The following is a 23,493-nucleotide window of genomic DNA, read 5'->3' on the forward strand; positions in this document are numbered from 1 at the left end:
AATCTTGGAATGCTGGCTGAGAAATTTGAGGTGGCGTCAGGGAAGCTAGCTTTGGTTTTCTTCTGAGAATATGCTTCACACTTACTCCTTGGAAGGAAAGTTATAACCAACCTAGACAGTACAATAAAAAGCAGAGACATTACTTTGTCAACAAAGATCTGTCTAGTCAAGGCTATGGTTTTTCCAGTGGTCAGGTATGGATCTGAGAGCTGGACCATAAAGAAAGCTGAGAGCCAAAGAATTGATGCTTTTGAACTGTGGTGTTGAAGACTCTTGAGAGTCCCTTGGACTGCAAGGAGATCCAAGCAGTCCATCCTAAAGGAAATCGGTCCTGAGTATTCATTGGAAGGACTGATGCTGAAGCTGAAACTCCAATACTTTGATCACCTGATGCAAAGAGCTGACTCATTTGAGAAGACCTTGATGCTGGGAAAGATTGAGGGCAGGAGGAGAAGGGGATGGCAGAAGATGAGACGGTTGGATGGCATCATTGACTCAATGGACATGGGTTTGGGTAAACTCTGGCAGTTGGTGATGGATAGGGAGGCCTGGCGTGTTATGGTTCATGGGGTTGCAAAGTCGGACACGACTGAGAGACTGAACTGAACTTCGTGTAAAGGAAAAAAAAAAAACAATATCCAATCCAAAGACTATTATTTCCCTCTTATCAATTTAAAGATATTAGCTTAGAACAACGTCTATGCATCTTCAAATGCTATACTGGGAGTGATTTGGGTTGAACATTTTAGCAGCCTTCCATAATTTTCTACTGTATGAAGGAATGAGGGGAAGAGTTCACTATACTGAGGTACTTGGGGCACTGGTTCCCATAACTCGGAATGAGTGTCACTGTGGTAGGCCAAATTCTAAGATGGCCCCAAGACTTGCCTCCTGTACACATAACTTGATTAATCCCTCCAGCCCGAGCATGGAAGGGATTTGTGTGTAAGATGAAATTTCACCCCTCTGATTACATTATATGTGAAAGAAGGAAGGAATTTTTTCAGATGTGAATGAGGTCCTCAATCTTTTGACTTTGAGTTGATCAAAAGAGATATTATCCTGAGTAGGCCTAAATTTTAAAAGAGAATCCAAGCCTTCTCAGAAGAGAAAGGAGAGATTCAAAAAAAGACACTTTCCTTTTGGCCTTGAGACAATCAGCCATATAGTGAATTCCTACAGACAAGGGTAACTTATAGGAGTTGAGTCATATAACTTTAACAGACTTTTACCAAGAATATGCATTAGCTTGCTCCAAATGACAATGCAGCTGGTCTGACACCTTTTCATGAGATCCTAAGTAGACCCAGCTAAACCATGACCAAATTCTTGACCCAAGGAAAAACAGTGAGACAATAAATGTGCACTGATTTACACCACTAAATGTTTGGTAATTTTTACACAGACATAGAAAACTAATATAGGCATCATTTACTACATGGAAAAAATGAAGGTCATGCATGACCCCAGGCAAGCCATTCTAGATCAGCAAGGATCTTTACCAATGAGTGTGATTCCCTTCCTAAGAGGACTGCTAAAAGAAAAGAGAGTTCAAGTTCCTTACCAATGTCTAATAGGAGCCTTTCTTAAGTAAAGAAAACTGGCCATTTCAGCAACACAGTCATCAAGGCTAAATCACAAGCGGTTGCCAATAGATTATAATTAACCTCATCTTTCAACAATCTTGAGGTTTTTTTTAAAAAATTATCCAACAAGCCAGGGGTGAACACTGCATGTTGGGAAAATGTATTGGTCTGGGAGAACAATTTTTACTTAATTTTAGAGAAGGCACTGGTATAATGAGCCAAAGCAACCTCCTAATGCAATCCTGATCAAAAACAAAGACTTAAACTTCTCTATTAACCATTCAGATGGTTAGAAACTCAGTCTCATGATCCCTTCTTGACTGCCAGATCTCTGAGAAAGAGTAAATTGATTATAACTGTTTACTGACTTCCCATAATTCCTAAGATCTCTTTTATTTATTTATTTTTTGATTGAAGGCTAAATGCTTTACAAAATTTTATTAGTTTCTGCCAAACATCAATTGTGGCCCACATTAAGTGTGATCTGGCTCCTGACCACCTCCAGTTTCAAACCACTTTGCTTCCGTCACTGTGCACTCTGGCCACAGTGAATTTTGTTCTTTTTCCTATATCTGTCATGTTCATATATTCAGGCTCACTCCTCTGCCTGGAACACTTTTCCAGGCACACTCTTCAGTGCTGCTGCCCATCCTACACTTCCAGTCTCACCTTCCCATGGTTTTACAGGAAGGTCTTCCATTATTTCCAGACTATTCTTGCTGTACTTCTCAAAACCCTTTATAGCATGTACAGCAGTTTGTAATGATGTATTTATTTTGCTTGTGATTATTTTTCTTTATATCTGGCAACAATTCTCCTGCTCTAATCCAAATTGATTTAGCAAACACTGAGCCCCTGCTGTACACAACATTTGCACAATGACCTGGAGAAGTAGGGATAGAAGGAAATGAGGTTCCTGCTTCTAGAAGCTGGACCCACTGCAGGGTCCTTGCTGCCACTATATTGTAATAGCTCATGTCTCCTGCATCTCTCACTCTGAATCCTCTACTGGTTTCAATACCTCCCTTGGTGCCCCAGTGCCCTGGGGATAAAATCCAAACTCCCGACTGGTAAGGCCTTCTCCATCATCAGGCTCCTGCTGCCCTCTTGGCCTTGATTCCCCTGAGCCTTCTTATTCCAGTGATCCTCTCTCTTCCCAGCCTTCAGAACTTTGCCCATCTGGAATACCCTCTGTGCTCTCTCAGACCAGGAAGCCCCAGACACCCTTCATGGCAATCCTCAAAAAAATTATAAGGTTATAGACATTTAGATATCCCTCTCCCACTATGCTCAGTTCACTGAGGTCATAGTGGGCCTTTTTTGTGTCTTTACCCACCAAGAATCAAGGACGGTGATGCTGAAATCAGGTGTCCAAAGATAGCTTGCTTGACAAGTGAGCTCAAGAATTCACATCCAGTTACCTGGGAGTGATCTTTTGGAGGTGGTAAAATGGAAACATTTTGTTTGTTTGTTTGTTTGTTTTTGCCTGCTCTAGGTTCCATAAAGTTGGGAAAATATATACCACATCCTACCCAAACACTGCTATGTGAAGAAGGTGCAAAGGGTGAGAGACTACTTATTATTATTAGATACTATCTCTCTCACTACACTGTAAGGTCCACGAAGCTAGAAGCCATGCCTTTTTAAATTTTCAATTTCTGGCACAGAATCTCCTCTATAAGTACGCTCAGTTTTTCTACGGCTTTGGATAAATGGATTGTGAACAGATAGTATTCTGCGCAAATTTTCTGAAATGTGTTAAATGTGTATATATTTATTCTAAATTTTAAACATGTTACCTGTATGTCATAAGATAAATTTCATGCTGAATCTTTCAATAATATAATTAATTTAAAAATTGTGGGTTTTTTGTTTGTTTGTTTGTTTTTTGTTTTGTTTTGTTTTTGGTTTTCATAGTCAACATAGGTGCATGTCATCTCTTGCTTGGATGATTTAAAAAATCACCTCATGGATGTTTATGCCTTTGATATTCTTATTGAAATACAGTACATCTCCATTACTGTCACCATAGCTGAATTTTTATTCATTTTTTCTTCCAGTTTTATAGAGATATAATTGACATACAGCAGTGTATAAGTTTATGTATACTACACAGTGATTTGATTTACACACACTGCAAAATGGTTATCACAATAAGTATGGTGACTATACATCATTTCATATAGATACAAAATTAAAGAAATTGAAAAAATATTTCTCAGACATCTATAATGTGAATGTCAGTATCCTTAATGTTGCTTCCAAAGTCTTTTAAATTGACCTCATTTCTTTTTATGTTTTTTCCTTTTTGTTCAATTCCAGTGATTTCCCCTTTCCTGTTTCCCAACTCTGAATTGTTCCTCTGTACCATCTAGTCTTCTGTTGATTTCTTCTAGTACACTTTTATTTCAGCTCTGTTTCATTCTTTTTTTACATTTTCCAACTTATTTACATTTTAACATTTGTTAAAATTTCTAACTTCTCACTTTATCCATTCTTCTGCCAAGTTTTTCGAACAGCTTTATGATCATCACCTTGAGCTCTATTAGGTTATCTTTATTTCACTTAATTCCTCTTTGGTCTTATTTTGTTCTTTCATTTGGAATATATTGCTGTGTTGACTAATTTTGCTTAATCTGCTGTTTTTATTTCTATGTATTTGGAAAGTTGTTTATATTTCCCAGCTATGGAGAAACAGCCTTTTGTAGGAGACATCTTAGGTATCCCAGCAGCACACTCACCTCTAGTCAAAGAACTATATGCTCTAGGTGTGCCCTGTATGGGTTGAATGTTGCTAGTCCTGCCTTGTGAGGAGGTTGCCAGTCACTGGTGGTCAGGGCTTGGTCATGAAGTAGCCAGCTGAAGAATCCTAGAGTTCCTGGGGTTAGTGCAGGCCCACCGGTAGCTGGATCCATGTCCCAAGGTTGCAGAGCCCAGGGAGCCTTGGACATGGTGCTTGTCCACTGGTTGGTGAGACTTGTCCTACAGCTAATAATGTCAGTGAACTGATGTGCAAGACAGGGTCCTGGGCCCTCTGGTATAAGGGCTGGCTCTTTGGATGGCTGTAGGCTCACAGAGTCTTTAGGGCAGCCATCCTACTGATGGGCAGGGACAGTCATAGTACTAACAGGCTACAGAGAGGATTCAAAAATAGCACTTGTAAGAATCAGTGTAATTGTGGTAGAATGAGCTTCTGAAAATGACTGCTGCCAGTCTCCATGTTCCCAGGGTGGGCTCCAGTTGCTCCTGCCTCTCTGGGAGACTCTCCAGGATAAGCAGGTGTATTTGACCCAGATTCTTTTAAATTACTCTTTCTTCCCTGGGCCTGGAGTATGTGAGATTTTGTGTGGGCCCTTTAATAGTGGACTCTATTTCCCAGTCCATTGACACTTCCAAAAATAAGCCCTATTGGTTTTCAAAGTAAAATATTCTAGGGGCTCATCTTCATGGTGCAGAAACCCCAGGCTGGGGAGTCCAAAGTGGGATTGGATTCCTTGCTCCTTGAGGAACACTTCTGCAACTGTAATTATTCTCCTATCTGTGAAATGTCTACCTGGGGATATAGGTCTCAACTATACTGAGTCTCTGCCCGTTCCCTTCCCTCCCCCGCAAATCTGTCTTGTCATTCTTTCTTTATATCTTTAGTTATATATCTTTTATGCTAGTCTTCTAGTCTGTTTTCATTAATAGCTGCACTATAAATAGTTATAATTCTGTCATGCCTATGGCCATTTGACACATAGTTGGCTTTTAAAATACGTATTTGATTATGTCTCTTCAGAGCTTAAAAATGTCTTATAATTCTTCTATTAAACAAAATAAGTTTTGTTCTTTTAATAGAATTTTAAGACCTTTTTAAAGCTTTGAAGAGACATAATATATAGCCAATGGGAATTTGCTGTATGGCTCAGGAAACTAAAACAGGGGCTCTGTATCAACCTAGAGGCGTGGGATGGGGAGGGAGATAGGAGGGAGTTTCACAAGTGAGGGGATATTTGTATACCTATGGCTGATTTATGTTGAGGTTTGACAGAAAACAGCAAAATTCTGTAAAGCAATTATCTTTCAGTAAAAAACAAATTAATTTAAAAAAACAAACAAAAAAAAAAACTGTGTCTAAGCTCTTGAACATGGAACATAAAGTTTCACAGTATGACCCCTGGTAACACTGCTAACCCCCTCACTCATTATTTTCCATAGCATACCCTGCCTTTTAGAGACTTAGAGGTTCCCACCACTCCCCAAACCCAAGTAAGTTTTCACTCTTCTTTGCCAATGCTGTGTACTCTGATAATCCTCACATTCTCCTCTTTATTCACTTTGGATAATCCTGAAGATTGTCAACACCCAGTTCAAACTTACTTCCTTTCTTTCCCCGTTACCGAGAAATGTGAATCTCAAAGAATGCTTTGGGCTGCAAGTAAAAGAAAAACTAACTCAAAGTGGCTCCTATGATAAGATGCCTTGTTATCTTACCAAAAAAAAAAAAAAGCTGAGGCCTTCCAATGGTAATTCAATGCTCAAGAGGGCCATAAAAGATCTGGATTATTTCCAACTTTCTGTTCTGGCATCTTTAGTGTAGTTTTTGCTCCCAAGTTATTCAGCAGACTTTCCCTTTCAAGCAATGAATAGAAATATTTATCATATGTTCATATTTGTGTTAGTGTATTAGGGTGTCCCAGAGAATAAGGAAATGGCAACCCACTCCAGTTTTCTTGCCTGGAGAATCCCAGGGACGAGGGAGCTTGGTGGGCTGCTGTCTATGGGGTCACAAACTCGGACATGACTGAAGTGACTTAGCAGCAGCAGCAGCAGCAGCAGAAGCAGAGAAACAGAAAAAACAGAGTGTTGATGTTTGTGTGTGTGTGTGTGCATGTGTCCACAGAGAGAGATATTTCAAGGAACTGGTTCACATGATTAAGCATAAGCACATATCCAAAATTTTAGGCCATCCTAAATTGATAGGTCATCAGTGTTGGGCAGCTGATGTTGTAACCGAAGGCCAAAAACTTCTTCAAGCACAATTTCCCTCAGCCTTTTTCTCTTAAAGTCTGCAACTGATTGGATGAAGCCCACTAACATTATGGAGAGTAATACACTTTACTCAGGGTCTACCAATGAAAATGTTAATCTCATTTTTAAAATATATTCACAGAAACATCTAGAATAACGTTTGACCAAATACCTGGGTATTTGACTGTAGACCAACCAATTTGACACATAAAATTGGCCTTCATGACATCTAAATCAATTACTGTCAATAAAGAGGCTGAAAGCACCATGACTGGTGTAGATATCAGCCAAGAAAAACCTTTTTGGGACTGAGAAGGTTTCCTTCCCTGAGTTCACAACCATGGGGAGGTGAACACTCAAATAAAACAGGGCTCTGTCTGTAAGGCAAAACGAGTAATGCTGGATGAAGCATAGATTTAAGCAAGTAAACAACAAAGTCTGTTGAACACCAGGCAGACTGAATTCCAACTCTTTATGACCTCCTTTACATGTCCTGTAAGTCCTGTTAGAACCCTTATACTAAGTCGTGGTTTTATGGCTTATCTTCCTCTTTAGGGTGTGGGTTTACCCTTGTATAAGAGCCAGGTACAGTTACATTTTTAACAACAGTCCCACACATGTGCTCAGTATCAGCTGGCTACTTCTTAAATACTGTTGAACTGGGAAAGATGGGATATTCCAATGCTAAATCAACCTTATTTTGGCCATTGCCGCAGAAATCAAGTATTTTTATCTACCACAAGCTTCATTAAAGTCACAGATTTACACTATTATGTCAACTGATAATTATTTCTGGACATTTGTAAAAATTCATGGGACAATAAAATTTTTTTCAAACAATCCAGTCATATGAGTGTCTATTTTCTTTTACACATTGATAACCTAAAAAAAAAAAAAAAAGTCCCAGCAGCAAAGTAAAGAACACTCTTAAGCTTGTATTCAATAATGATAATAAGAGAAAAAGGGACCATGGACCAAAGCACCAATTCAGATAAAGTGGGTAGTCCGGAGTCTGTCAAATGTTAGAGCCTCAAGTCCAATTACTTAATTCATAAATTCTCATAACTCTTATCTTTTTAAAGAGATTTGAAGTTCCCAAAAGTTTAAAATATTTTAAACAGAAGAACTATATACATATATGTATGTATGTATGTATGTATGTGTATATATATATATATATATATATATAAATCTTATGATGCAAACAACCATCATAGCATCCAGTCCCATCATTTCATGGCAAAAAGATGGGAAACAATGGAAACAGTGACAGACTCTATATTCTCTGGCTCCAAAATCACTGCAGATGGTGAAGGCAGCCATGAAACTAAAATATGCTTGCTCCTTGGAAGAAAAGCTATGCCCAACCTAGACAGCATATTAAAAAGCAGAGACATTACTTTGCCGACAAAGGTCCATCTAATCAAAGCTATGGTTTTCCCAGTAGTCATGTATAGATGTGACAGTTGGACTATAAAGAAAGCTGAGCACTGAAGAATTGGTGCTTTTGAACTGTGGTTTTGGAGAAGGCTCTTGAGAATCCTTTAGGCTACAAAAAGATGAAAAGACTCAATCCTAAGGGAAACCAGTCCTGAATATTCACTGGAAGGACTGATGCTCAAGCTGAAACTCCAATACTTTGGCCACCTGATGCAAAAGACCTGTTACTGGGAAAGACTGAAGGCAGGAGAAGAAGGGGGCGACAGAGGATGAGATGGTTGAAGGTATTGTCAACTCAATTGACATGAGTTTGAGCAAACTCCATGAGCTGGTAATGGGACAGGGAAACCTAGCGTGCTGCACTCAATGAGGTTGCAAAGAGTCAGACACGATTGAGCATCTGAACTGAACTGAAAAGTTTAGAAAATGAGGTCATTGGATACCAGTCTAACAAGAAGCCAAAGCACTTTGGGACTCTTAAATCTAGAGGATGATGAAGTTACCTCTTCGATGACCACTGTCATCAAAGACACTTTGAGCTTACAAATTCAAGGAATATTTACTAAGCACCTTACATGTTCTAACATCACAAGAGACCCTCACTTGCACGATTACATTTTTCAGCATATTTTTCAGCATATACTTTCTCAAACAGAGAAGTATTAAATATCCAATTATGTTGTTAGGTAAAATAATGATAATAAGGCCAACAGTAACTGACTGGTACTGACTCACTGCATGCACCAGACATTTTACCTACATTATATAATTTAATCCTCACAAAACACTGTGAGAATGATTTGGCCCTTATTTCTATTATAACAGATGAAGAACCCAGGGGACTGAGAGTTGGTAGGCAACTTGCTGACACTTCTTCCAGAAAGAAGACATAGAACCCAGATTAAACTCCAGGTCTGTCCAATTCCAGAGTCCATGCTTATAACTCCACATCTTACTGCTTCCTACGTAGCAGGTTTTATATATATTAACTCATTTTAAAACTGGAAATGAGGGAACCTTAGTTCTTTTAAATCAATGCATGAAGAAAAGATAAAACTTCTCCTGTGGTCCTCTAAAAAGCATCAACTCAAAACAGGGACTTATGTACATGTAAAGAAAGAATGTGTAAACAGAAGGAAAAAAAAAAGACTGGGGCAGGGGGTCTACCTTGGTATACAATGGTTAAGAATCTGCCTTGCAATGCAGGAGACATAGTTTTGATCCCTGGTCACAAAGCTGAGATCCCACATGCCACACAACAACTAAGTCTGTGTGTTGCAATTATGAGCCCATGCACTCTGAAGCCGGTTTGCCAGAACTACATAGCCCCTATGCCCATGCCACAATTAATGAACCTGAGTGCCACAGCTAGAGTCCGTGTGCCACAATTAAAGATCCCACATGATACAATGAAGATCTCAAGTGTTGCAACTAAGACCCAATGCAGACAAATAAGTAGTTTTATTTATTTTTTAAATATGGAGCATAGGGGTGTGGTTCAAGATGGTGGAGTAGAAGGATGCACATTCAACTTCTTCTGAGAGAGCAACAAAATTGAAACTAGCTTTTGAGGAACCATCGACAGTGTGATGCTGAAACCCACCAAAAAAATATATCCCATATCCAAAGACAAAGAAGAAGCTGCAGCAAGATGGTAGGAGAAGTACAATCATGATAAAATCAAACCCCATACCTGCCAGGTAGGTGACTCACAAACTGGAGAACAATAATACCAATGAAGTTCTCCCACTGTTTTGAAAGTTGAGAACCCCACATCAGGCTCCCCAGCCTGGGGATCTGACAAAGAGTCTGGGAATCTGACCTTGAAGACCAGGGGAATCTGATTATAGGACTTCCACAGGACTGAGTAAACAGAGACTCCACTCTTGGAGGACACAAATAAAATCTTGCATGCACCAAGAATCAGAGGAAAGAAGCAATGACTCCCCAGCAGACTGAACCAAAACTACCTGCTGGTATTGGAGGGTCTCTTGTTGGGATGTGGGTAGGCAGGGACTCACCATAGGGACAGAGGCACTGGCAGCAGCAGGCTGGGAAGCTCCCCCTTGGTGTAAGCCCTCTTGGGAGTTGCAACTAACACTACCATAAAGCCATTAGACCTCAGGGCTAAAAGATCTCAAGCCAAACAACTAACAGGGAGGGAGAACAATCCCACCTATCAACAGATAGTTGGATTTACTGAGCATCGCCCTGGCCACCAGAGTAAGATCCAGTTTTTCCCACTGCCAGTCCCTCCCATCAGGAAGCTTACACAAGGCTCTTAGCCTCCTTGATCAGAGGGGAGACAGATAAAGCAAGGAGAACCACAGTCCCACAGTGGTTAAAATAAAAACCATATTACAGAAAGTCAGTTATTATGAAAAAGGAGAAAGTTATGTCCCAATTGAAGGGACAAGATAAAACTCCAGAAAAACAACTAAATGAAGTGGAGATAGGCAACCTTCCAAAAAAAAGTAATTCAGAATAATGATGGTGAAGATAATCCAGGATCTCAGGGAAACAATGGAGAAGGTGCAAGAAATGTTTACCAAAGACCTAGAAAAACTAAAGAACAAATAAACAGAGATGAATAGGACATTAGAAGGAATCCATAGCAGAATGTCAGAGGCAGAAGGTTGAATAAGTGACCTGGAGGACAGAATGGTGGAAATCACTACCACAGAACAGAATATAGAAAAAAGAATGAAAAAAAAATGAAGACATCATAAGAGAACATCTGGAACAACATTAAACACAACAACATTTGCATTTTAGGGGTCTCAAGAGGAGAAGAGAGAGAGATAGGACCTGAGAAAATATTTGAGGAGATAACAGCTGAACTCTTCCCTAACATGGAAAAGGAAATAATTAATCAAGTCCAGGAAGCATAGGAGTCCCAGGCTGGATAAACCAGAAGAAGAATAAACCAAGACCACGGCAGTCAAACTGATGAAAATTAGAGACAAATATAAAATATTAAAAGCACAAAGGGAAAAAGGACAAAAAATATACAAGGGAACCCCATCAGGCTATCAGCTGATTTCTTAGCAGAAACTCTACAAGCCAGAAGGGAATGGCACGACATATTTAAAGTGATGAAAGGGAAGAACCTACAACTAAGAAGATGCTACCCAGCAAGACTCTTATTCAGATTTGATGGAGAAATCAAAAGCTTTCTAGACAAGCAAAAGTTAAGAGAGTTCAGCACCAACAAACCAACTTTACAACAAATGCTAAAAGAATTTCTCTAGGCAGGAAACACAAGAGAAGGAAAATATCTACACAAAAGAAATCCAAAAAAATAAAGAAAATGGTAATAGGATCATACATATGGAAAACTGCCTTAACTGTAAATGGATTAAATGCACCAACCAAAAGACATAGACTGGCTGGGCAGATGAAAATATGTGCATGTATGCATTTCCACTTACCATGTCACTCAGCTTGACTCCCCAAATTGTAAGTAATTATCTTATAGTTAGGTTAATCATGTTTCCATTATTACTTGCAATTGTAATTATCTATTTTTCCTTCTATTGATTGTGAAACCTCATAAACATCTCTTACTATTTTGACTATGTAACTATTACTCACTTATCACCATTGTATCATGATTGGTCAACAGAAAAATAAATTAATCTATATCACCAAAACTAAGATTTAATAGAAAAACCTGTAATCACTTTTTAAAATCCAGATGCATATCAGAATTATCATGAACATTTTTTTTAATTTTATTTTATTTTTAAACTTTACAAATTGTATTAGTTTTGCCAAATATCAAAATGAATCCGCCACAAGTATACATGTGTTCCCCCATCCTAAACCCTCCTCCCTCCTCCCTCCCCATACCATCCCTCTGGGTCGTCCCAGTGCACTAGCCCCAAGCATCCAGTATCGTGCATTGAACCTGGACTGGCAACTCGTTTCATACATATTATACATGTTTCAATGCCATTCTCCCAAATCTTCCCACCCTCTCCCTCTGCAACAGAGTCCATAAGACTGTTCTATACATTAGTGTCTCTTCAGAAGGATTTTCAAGTCTAGACAGATATAGGTTCAAATTTTAGGTCAACCACTTGTCATGTTACTTTTAGTTGAATTCTATGTTTTTCTGAAACTCATTTTTTTTATAGGTAATGTGCGGATAATATGTGTGCTGGCATGCTTCCTCCCTACCTTCCAGGTATTTATTAATTTTCTATCCTTTTCTGACATATTCTGTGCTGCATGAATATTTTTTTAAAATAAAAATGCCCAGGTATTTTATTTTCTCTAGAGCTCCAGATACATTTCTAATGAGCAGCCATGTTTAAAAACAACTGAAATACATGATAATATTTTACTTTTAACTAGTTTGTTTCACTTTTTTTATTTATTATTCAGTACTCCCATTTCATTTAGTTTATGTTTTCCAATTTCTCCATCTCTTCTTTTTATTTTTTTGATGTTCCTTCTCAAAACTTCATCAAGCATAGTAGAAAAGCTTTTGTTTATATATTATATATGTATAATATTTATATACACATGAACATGAAATCCATGTGTATATATATATTTTAGAAAACATATGAATTTTTGCCTAACTAAAACATTTATGACATTTTGACTCCCCTTGTTTGACTTACTATGAATACAATTCTAGATTTCTAATTAAAATAGATATGCAACAAACAACAAGGGTTTACTGTATAGCATAGGGAAACGTAGCCAATATCTTGCAATAACCTATAATGGAAAATAATTTCAATATTAATATATGTGTATTATGTATAAATGAATCACCTTGCTGTGCACATGAAACATTGTAAGTCAACTATACTTCAATAAAACATATATATTAAAAAATAAAAGTAAATAATTTCAAAAATATGGGGCAGAAAAGTAAAATTTTTCAGACCCTACCCAGGATTATCTATGAGTATTTCCATCAGTAGGGAAGATATTACTAGTTTAGCAAGACTTCCTATAGCCTGGCCGAGTACCCTTTGTTGCTCTAATTTAATATTACAAAGCATAAAGAATATCAGTATAAATGTAATTTTCTAGATACCCTGAATATCAGAAGCAGATTCCTCAAAAAAAAAAAATATATATATATATATACATATATATGTGTGTGTATATATATATATATATATATACATGCAAGCCTTCTAGCCATTGGAAAGGGATGCCCCCAATCATAAGTATAAAATGTCATATATCTCTGTCATGTCATATGAACACAATTGTGTCAATCAAGTTATTTTAAGACTGTTATTAGAAACATGATCATTTTCAGGTGAATTATTCAAGCCTAGTTTCTATGCCCACTGTACCAAGACATAAATGTACCCTAGTAAATTTATCAATAATACTAATTTATGAAACTAACTGGCAGTCTAACTAACTAACTAATGGCCCTTTTCCCTGGGCCATTCACTCTTCCTCACCATGCCTGGTTTCCTCTTATTGAAATTTATGTCCCACAATACTAATGAGAAAAGTGAGGTTCAGAGGAGTTTAACCACTCTCTTAGCTCTGTGCAGCTGATATAATGAAAGTCTACAGAAGTGTTAGGGGAAGCATGCTGATTGAAACCGCCCACCCTGGCCAGGGACCATAGTAACCATTTGCATGAGTTGTTTTACGACAGGAGGTCCTGGTAAGGAACAGGCAACTAATAAGCCTCCACCAACCAGAAGAGTTCGGGAAAGGTCAAAAAGAGACACCACCTATCTGACCACGTCCCAGAATCCTTCTCTCTGGCATCCATCTTGGCTGAACAAGGCGTGCACCACCAGGAAGGACTCTGAGTCAGAATGATTGGCTAAAGACCACCCAGAAACTAATCCCATCATCATAAAACCTGCAAGCCATGTGACAGAGCAGTTCTCCTAGGTTCCCTTACCCTACTGCTCTCCACCTGGGTGCCCTTTCCCAATAAAATCTCTTGCTTTGTCAGCACATGTCTCCTCAGACAATTCTTTTCTGAGTTTGGACAACAGCCCAGTTTTGGGCCCTAGAAGGGGTCCCCTTTCCTGAAACAGAAGGACAGGGAAAGAAGACATAGCAGCCAAGAATGAACCAGGTCGCCTGGGGGCTCCACTCTTCCCACCTGCCACCAACTGCAAAAACCTTAACTGACACTTGAGGTCCTCTGTTTTCCATGCCTGACTTGGAACCCCATACTGACTCCATTTGAGAGTTTTATTTCTTATCCTCTCATATATAAGCAGTTAGAAATACTTTGAAATATCTCACGTGCCTTCCCTTCCATCCTTCTCTTTAACATTCTTGCCCTTTTTTCTTGCTTCTTTCCCTATGAAAGTCTTGAAGCAGGAGACTGAGGATTGTGAAGAGGATAAGAGTAGCAAGGGAAGACAAGGACCGTCCATCTTGTTTCAAAACTTCAGTTATGTCATGCTTCTGGCTCTAACCTGTCTTCAGTTCTCTCCCCTCATGCTGACAACATCCACTTAGTATTATTTTTTATCTGATATTTGGCCCAACTAAGTCCTGACCATGAATGTTACTAAAGTAACATCAGAGATAGTGTGCATCACAATAAGCCCCACTACTATGATCAGCCTTGCCAGACTTCCTGTTTCCTTAACATTAAAAAAAAAAAAAAAAAGCTCTTTCTCAACCAAATTTCAGCATACAGAACCTCAACCCTGACTCTTGCATTGCCCTCTCATTGACAGAGCCATCTGTAGATAGAAGAACCTTAAGATATAAGCTCAGATGAAAAAACACAGTCTTGGTTAAATTGGCACTCATTTAATAAACTTTTTCTTAAGGCAGTATTGATCTAGCACCTAAATCAGACTATGGTGACTTATACAATAGATTCCATGCCATATAGCAAATGCAAAATCCTGGAAATAATAGATTTCACTCATTACTTTCCTAAAAATAAAGTAAGAAGAATAAATGTGCATTTACCTGGGACAAAGCTTCCCTGGACCACCTCCTTGTATGCCCACCAGCCTTCGTGGATTTTTGGTGAATTCTGTTGAGCTAAAGGAAAAAAAAAAGGAGAAAGGAGACTAAGATGATAGCAGAGAAGTACTGTATCCTGGTTGTCCAATAAAGAAGAGTGACTATACATAAAATAATCATTTTCTATCCAAAAGTCAAACTATAGAATGTAACAGCAACGTTCCACCTCCTTATTTTCAAATTGTTAACCTGTAAAGATACTGTCATAAAGTTTTATTAAAAAAAAAAAAAAAACACTCAGAATATTTCTACTGAAGAGAAATAGTAAGGATGTATTTAAGCTTATTTGAATTTCCCGTCACTTATCTCTAACTCACCTCTTTTTTTTGTTTTTTTAACCTGCCCCCTACACATATGTACACACACGCATCTATATAAGACCTATCAGTCTGACTGAAGAATCAATTCAAGAAATGTCATTTAAAAGTAAGCAAAAGGAAGCCCCTGGATAATTAAAAATGTTGTAACAGACAAAAGCAATACTGAAAGACTCTGTTACATCAAGAGAATTGCAAAACACTTTGCTCTCTGTCCATTTCCATTCATTGTTTCTTCAGCAACTCATCCATTAAGATGTGTCATTATATAAGATTTTAGCAGGCAGCAAGACAGACCATCTGAATCAAGTCTCTTATGATGGAACTGCAGAGTTTTTGTTAGCTTTCTTTGACATGCATTGAGAATGATCCAAATTCACCCTGCAAAAATCAGTCAGCCTGAGCAGGGCCCATTGGATGACATCAATTACAAAACATGATAGGTACAGATTAGAATTGAATAAAATAAAGGCTTTCACATAATATGTTCTTAAATTCCCATTTAAATGGGCAATTTGGAAAGACAGGGCAGTACATTTAAAAGGCAACTCATTTAAAATTCTCCTGTAGTGCCAAGGGAAACAAGAGAAGTACCGCATTTCCATTTTAATGCTTCCCTGGTGGCTCAGGTGGTAAAGAATCTGCCCTCAAGGCAGGAGATCTGGGTTCAATCCCTGGGTTGGGAAGGTCCCCTGGAGAAGGGAAAGGCTACCCACTCCAGTATTCTGGCCCAGAGAATTCCATGGACTGTATAGTCCATGGGGTTGCAAAGAGTCAGACATGACCGAGTGCCTTTCACAAGAATATCCTCAATAATCATCTTGTGGTTGCTTCCATCTGACTTCCAGTGGGTAAAGAGCTGATTAAGAATTTCTCAGAGCAAACATGTGAACAGAAAGCAGTTTTAGCTTCTGCTGTGTTCTTCACTTCTCTTTAGCTATGGGTTGGGATCTTTACTTGATGTGCAACAAGCCCCTGGGAAAAATCAAGGTAATTAGTCAAAAAAATTATGTTGACAATGAAAGCTGTCATCACTACCAGATAAGGAAATACACATAGCCAAGGTACTTCTTTTTATAGTAAGGAAAACCTATTTCATTCTCTTTCTTGTGGCAGTTCCAACCACAGAAGATATAATTTAAAATAACCTTATATTTTGGCCCAGACTCAAGCAGGGCTGAAATCAAACTTTGCATTAAGAAATGAAGAATTTTGTTTAAAAAAAGTGGTGGAGCAGCCTATATCACTTTTACACAAAAGGCTTAAAATAAGATCATGGTTAAAATGCTCAAAGGTACCTGGAGTTGAAAATGAAGAAAAGGAAAGTCCTTAACATCACTGATTCTGAACCTGATATTCTAGAATCATTACAATTGGGATTGGCCACTCATTCTGATCTTATAATCATTACAAAATTTCTGTCTACCTGCTGTTCCCAATATACCACAAATATCATATTTATTTTTTTCTCCACATCGTTGATGTACCTTCCCCCTGCCCCAGCCCCTCTGACTATAATCCCTCATCTTCCTGAATTTCAGAACATTCAGTTCAGTTTAGTTCAGTTCAGTTCAGTTGCTCAGTCATGTCTCATTCTTTACAATCCCATGGACTGCTGCATGTCAGGGGTCCCTGTCCATTACCAACTCCCCGAGTTTACCCAAACTCATGTCCATTGAGTGGGTGATACCATCCAATCATCTCATCCTCTGTCATTCCCTTCTCCTCCTGCCTTCAATCTTTCCCAGCATCAGGGTCTTTTCAAATGAGTCAGTTCTTCACATTATATGGACAAAGAATTGGAGTTTCAGCATCAGCATTAGTCCTTGCAATGAATATTCAGGACGGATTTCCTTTAGGAGGGACTGGTTGGATCTCCTTGCAGTCCAAGGGACATTCAAGAGTCTTCTCCAACACCACAGTTCAAAAGCATCAATTCTTCAGTGCTAAACTTTCTTTATAGTCCAACTCTCACATCCATACATGACTACTGGATAAAACCATAGCTTTGACTAGATGAACCTTTGTTGGCAAAGTACTGTCTCTGCATTATAATATGCTGTCTGGGTTGGTCATAACTTTTCTTCCAAGGAGCAAGTGTTTTTTAAATTCATGGCTGCAGTCACCATCTCCAGTGATTTTGAAGCTCAAAAAAATAAAGTCTTTCATTGTTTCCACTGTTTCTCCATCTATTTGTCATGAAGTGATGGGACCAGATGCCATGATCTTAAGTTTCCTGAATGTTGAGTTTTAAGCCAACTTTTTTCATTCTCCTCTTTCAGTTTCATCAATAGGCTCTTTAGTTACTCTTTGTTTTCTGCCATAAGGGTGGTATCATCTGCATATCTGAGGTTATTGATATTTCTCCCAGCAATCTTGATTCCAGCTTTTGCTTCATCCAGCCCAGTATGTCTCATGATGTACTCTGCATATACGTTAAATAAGCAGGGTGAAAATATACAGCCTTGAGGTACTGCTTTACCGATTTGGAACCAGTCTGATGCTCCATGTCCAGATCTAACTGTTGCTTCCTGACCTGAATACATTTTTCTCAGGAGGCAGGTCAGGTGGTCTGTTATTTCCATCTCTTTCAGAATTTTCCAGTTTATTGTGATCCACACAGTCAAAGGCTTTAGCATAGTCAATAAAGCAGAAGTAGATATTTTTCTGGAACTCTCTTTCTTTTTTGATGATCCAACACATGTTTGATTTTGATCTCTAGTTCCTCTGTTTTCTAAATCCAGCTTGAACATCTCAAAGTTAACGGTTCACATACTGTTGAAGCCTGGCTTGGAGAATTTTGAGTATTACATTGCTAAAACGTGAGATGAGTTGCAATTGTGTGGTAGTTTGAGCATTCTTTGGCATTGTCATTCTTTGGGATTGGAATGAAAACTGACCTTTTCCAGTCCTGTGGCCACTGTTGTTTTCTAAATTTGCTGGCATATTGAGTGCAGCACTTTCTCAGCATCATCCTTTAGGGTTTGAAATATCTCAACTGGAATTCCATCACCTCCACTAGCTTTGTTCATAGTGATGCTTCCTAAGGCCCACTTGACTTTGAATTCTAGGATGTCTGGGTCGAGGTGAATGACTACGCCATCATAATTATCAGGGTCATGAAAATCTTTTTTGTATAGTTCTATTTATTCTTGACACCTCTTCTTAATATATTCTGCTTCTGTTGGGTCATACCATTTCTGTTCTTTATTTTGCCTATCTTTTCATGAAATATTCCCTTGGTATCTCTAATTTTCTTGAAGAGATCTCTAGTCTTTCCCATTCTATTGTTTTCCTGTCTCTTTGCATTGATCACTGACGAAGGCTTTCTTATCTCTCCTTGCTATTCTTTGGAATTCTGCTTTCAGATCGGTATATCTTTACTTTTCTCATTTGCCTTTCACTTCTCTTTTTTTCACAGCTATTTGTGAGGCCTCCTCAGACAACCATTTTACCTTTTTGCATTTGTTTTTCTTGGGGATGGTCTTGATCCCTGCCACCTGTACAATGTCACAAACCTCCGTCCATAGTTCTTCAGGCACTCTATCAGAACTAATCCTTTGAGTCTATTTCTCACTTCCATTGTATAATTGTTAGGGATTTGATTTAGGTCATACCCAAATGGTCTAGTGGTTTTCCCTTCTTTCTTCAATTTAAGGCTGAATTTGGCAATAAGGTGTTCATAATCTGAGCTATAGTCAGCTCCTGGTCTTTTCTTTTTCTTTTTCTTTTTTTTTTTCTGACTTCTTAGAATTTCTCCATCTTTGGCTGCAAAGACTATAATCAATCTGATTTTGGTATTGACCATCTGGTGATGTACATGTGTAGAGTCTTCACTAGTGTTGTTGGAAGATGGTGTTTGCTATGACCAGTGCATTCTCTTGGCAAAACTCGGTTACCCTTTGCCCTGCTTCATTCTGTATTCCAAGGCCAAATTTGCCTGTTACTCCAGGTAGTTCTTGACTTCCTACTTTTTCATTCCAGTCCTGTATAATGAAAAGGACATCTTTTTTGGGTGTTAGTTCTAGAAGGTCTTGTAGGTCTTCGTATAACCATTCATCTTCAGCTTCTTCAGCATTATTTGTCACTTTCATTAATTCGGTAAACATTTGGTGAGTACCTTTGACTATCAGGCAGAATTATAAGCATCAAGAATACAAAGTGTCTATTTTCCAAGAACTTATGTTCTACTGGAAGGAGACAGATAAAAGCAAACAAATTGAATTTAACTATAATAAAAATACTAATAGAGGAAAGTACTTTTTGGTACAACTAAAGAAGGTGAGAATGGCTTCCCAGGTGGCACTAGTGGTAAAGAATCTGCCTGCCAATGCAGGAGACTCAGGAGATGCAGGTTCAATCCGTGGGTTGGGAAGATCCACCAGATGAAGAAATGGCAACCCACTCCAGTATTTTGACTGGAGAATCCCAGGGACAAGAGGAGTGTGGTGGGCTACAGTTCATAGGGTCGCAAAGTGTCAGACATGACTGAAGTTACTTAGCATGCAAAAAGACACATTAGATGGTATAATAATGATGGCTTTTGAGATTTTGATAGTTAATCTAACATTTAAATAACAAAAAAGGATCTGGACTCCGGAAAAGCATTTTCTATAGCATTTTAGGGGGATTAAAAGATCCTGAGAAAGCAAGTAGGTATAGCTTTTCCCAGAAACATAAACATAAAAGGGGTCATTGTTTTTCAACCATAGTCGACATATGGGGAAAAAGGGTCCAGATGAGTCCTAATGATTTAAGTGGTAGTCCAGGAGAAAGAAGATGGTGATTTTAACTAGCATGTGCGTATGTGTGTGTTTGTGTGTGTGCATGCCCACTCAGTTGTACTCGACTCTTTGCAACTGTAGCCCATCAGTCTCCTCTGTCCATTGAATTTTCCAGACAAGAATACTGGAGTAGGTTGGCATTTCCTACAAGAGTCAACTAGCTTAATATTAGTGAAAATAGAAGTGAATGGACTACACACACACACTCCTATATATATATACATACATTATATAAAATACATACATATTTTATTTTATTTCTCTGTATATTTTAGAGGAAGAGTGATAAGACTTGCTGATGAGTTGAATGAAGGAAGTTAAAGACCATAGATCAAGGATAGCTTCTAGCATTTTTGGCCTGAGTGATTAGATGTTGATAGTTATTGAGATTACAAGGGATACTAAGGGAAGAGTAGCTTTGAAACATGGAGTAAAGACCTCTGTTTGAGAAGGCTAGTGAGAAATTATGGGGAGATGTTAAGTAGGCAGTTGGATATAAAAGGTGTTCTGAGATCAAGACAAGACATACATTTATGATTCTTTGACATATAAATGATATTTAAAACCATAGGTTTAGAAGAGGTCACCAAGGAGAAAGTGGAAATATGTAGAGAGAGACCAAAGGGACGCAGAATAGAGTTCTAAGATGTTCAATATTTAGAAGTTAAACCAAGGAGGGAAATACAAAATGAAATTAAGAAAGGCAACTTAAGTTGGTAAAAACAAAGAAATAGAGAAAATAGTGGCCGCATGCCATTCTTTTAACTATTTTACTTCTCTCTCTTCTTCCTTCTTCTCTTCTTCCCCTCTCTCTCTCCTTGTTTTTGAACTTTCAGAACTATAGAAATATTACAAAGATAGTACAGAGTTCCCATATACTATATATTGCATTCCCATCTCCGTTATTACTAACATACTTCATTACTGCATTTATCAAAATTAATAAACTAGTGTTGAAAAATTATTATTAGCTGAAGTCCACACTTTATTTGGGTTTTCCAGGTGGTGCTAGTAGTAAAGAACCCACCTGCCGATGCATGAAACGTAAAAGATGTGGGTTCGATTCCTGGGTCAGGAAGATTCCCTGGAGGGGACCATGGCAATCCACTTCAGTATGGACAGTGGAATCCCATGGACAGTGGAGCCTGGTGGGCTATGGTTCATAGGGTTGCAAAGAGTTGGACACGACTGAAGTGACTTGGCATGCACACACACTTTATTCAGATTCCCTGTAGTTTCAGTCTGTCACCCTTCTTCTGTTCAAGGATGGCATCTAGGATTCAGGTCTTCCTAGTCTTCTCATGGCTGCAACAATTTCTTCACATTTTTCTAATCTGTGATTTCCCTATATCCCTGTCTCCTTAAGCAAATTAAAACTATCTCAAGTGCAAATGTTGTGCCTTGTCTACTATAATGCAACTCATATAACAGGTTCATTGGGCACAGTTTTAGTGAGTATTTGTTTAATAAATCTAGGAAGAGAGAAAGATGTAAAGCACCATTCAGAAATGCTATTCACAAGTTTGTTAGGAATACACACTCCTCAGACTCCTCCTCACATTTGTTGTTGTTTAGTCACTAAATTGTGTCCAACTATTTTGTGACCCCATGTAGTGCAGCCTGCCAGGCTCTTCTGTCCATGAGATTTCCTGGGCAAGAATAAAGGAGTGGGTTGCCATTTTCTTACTTTAAAATAAGTTTAATGTTAAATAGTTTCTAGATTTTAAAAACCATGTAACTAAAATAGTAACAATAGTAAAATACAAATGAAAGGGGAGAAAAAGATCAGCTCTAATCTGTGTAAGTGTAGCTATAATTTTGTTTTCTGCTTCTTTCACCAAACATTGTGTCATGAGTTATTTTCTCTATTCTTATTTTTAATGTGCATATAATATTTATTTTAGTAAACATGCCATAATTTCCCAGTGAGTTCCTATCTATTGACTATTTTGTTGTTTGAATACTGCAATTATCTTTTTTCAGTTCCAGAGTGTCCACTGATCTCCCTCTTTAAGAACTTTTCTTTGAGACACTATACCAAAATCAGGGTCAAAATAAGTGCACTTGTTAAGTTACTTTATAAAAAACATTTAGCAATTTGCATTGCCATGGTAATGCCAGTGATTATTTTTTAAGGCAATATTGAAGAAAGTTCAGACAATGATAAAACAATACTAATCCATTTAAACATAATTTGACTTCTGAAAAATAGGCAAGAGGTATTGTATCAAGAAATATTGTAATTCTATCTAATGAATGATTCTTTTCTTTCATAAATTAATGAGATGAATGTTTCATCAAACTGAAGACACATTTTGTATTTTACTTTATTACTCTTATTTATCATCTTGAAATCAGGTATAGATGTATTATCTATAAATATTATACATCAATTTGGTAGTAAAATCTATTCATGCTTTAAAACAGATAGATGAAACTTCAGATGCAAAAGTTTCAAGTCCATGCCCAGATTCACCTGGCCTCCCACAAGTCACAGGGATAAGGAGAATGTATGTGCTGTAATCAGAATACTAAAAGAGTACTGACATAATAAATCAATTTTTAAACCACAGTTGATAAACTACTGACAATTTTTAAAATAAATGAATTAGTTAATTATGGGATTAATCTCATTTCACACATAATTTCCAATCACAACCAATAGCTTTGAATGAAACTAAAATCTCCTATATCTATCTTAAGCTTGAATTTAGCCGTCTATGGGTTGCACAGAGTCGGACACAACTGAAGCGACTTAGCAGCAGCAGTAGCAGTCAAATGAAAAGAAAGGAAATAAGCAGACTTTTCAGTATCTTTTGAGAAGCAGGGTGAAATAATGGAAAATACAAAGCAACCTGTAACTGAATTTAAATTTACTACCAAATTTTGTGTTACTTCGAGCAAATAATTTCATATTTCAAATTCTCAAAAAAAAAAAAAAAAAAAAAAAAAACAGAACATCCAGTGTTCTTATCTAAAATTGTTAACAGCTATCTTGAAAGGCTGTCAAAAGAACATCAATATGATTCTCTGTGCTTACAATATAATACCTACTGCTTTTATTATTTGATGTTAATGGTTGGTGGTATGGCATGGGAGAAAGAGGGGAAGGTCTGGGGCACTGCAACCAAAAGGCAGGAAAGGAATCTGACAAATGACACAAAGTAGAAAGTTGTTCAGAAAACAGAAACTAGAACACAATTTTACTTGAATCAGGTTGAAATTAAAGAAGAAGAAATTATATGATAGCTTGAAGAAGCAGTAATTGCACATTTCATTCTCCAGATCCTGAGTCAATTCACAAAAGGAAAAAATAGCCCTTCCTGACCCAAGGAGAGTTCAAAGGCCCCTGAAAACACTCAT

General features: G+C 37.9%; 1 protein-coding gene across 1 annotated transcript in view; it reads right to left on the reverse strand.

Annotated features, from left to right (window-relative positions):
* The window catches only part of CA10 (carbonic anhydrase 10), an 845,692-nt gene that overhangs the window by 696,246 nt on the left and 125,953 nt on the right, over positions 1–23,493 (reverse strand). Inside the window, 1 exon segment of the mRNA NM_001079609.1 lies at positions 14,973–15,047. Within this exon segment, the coding sequence (NP_001073077.1) occupies positions 14,973–15,047 (75 nt within the window).

This window comes from Bos taurus, chromosome 19 (genome assembly GCF_002263795.3).
Source record: "Bos taurus isolate L1 Dominette 01449 registration number 42190680 breed Hereford chromosome 19, ARS-UCD2.0, whole genome shotgun sequence".
Classification (NCBI taxonomy): domain Eukaryota; kingdom Metazoa; phylum Chordata; class Mammalia; order Artiodactyla; family Bovidae; genus Bos; species Bos taurus.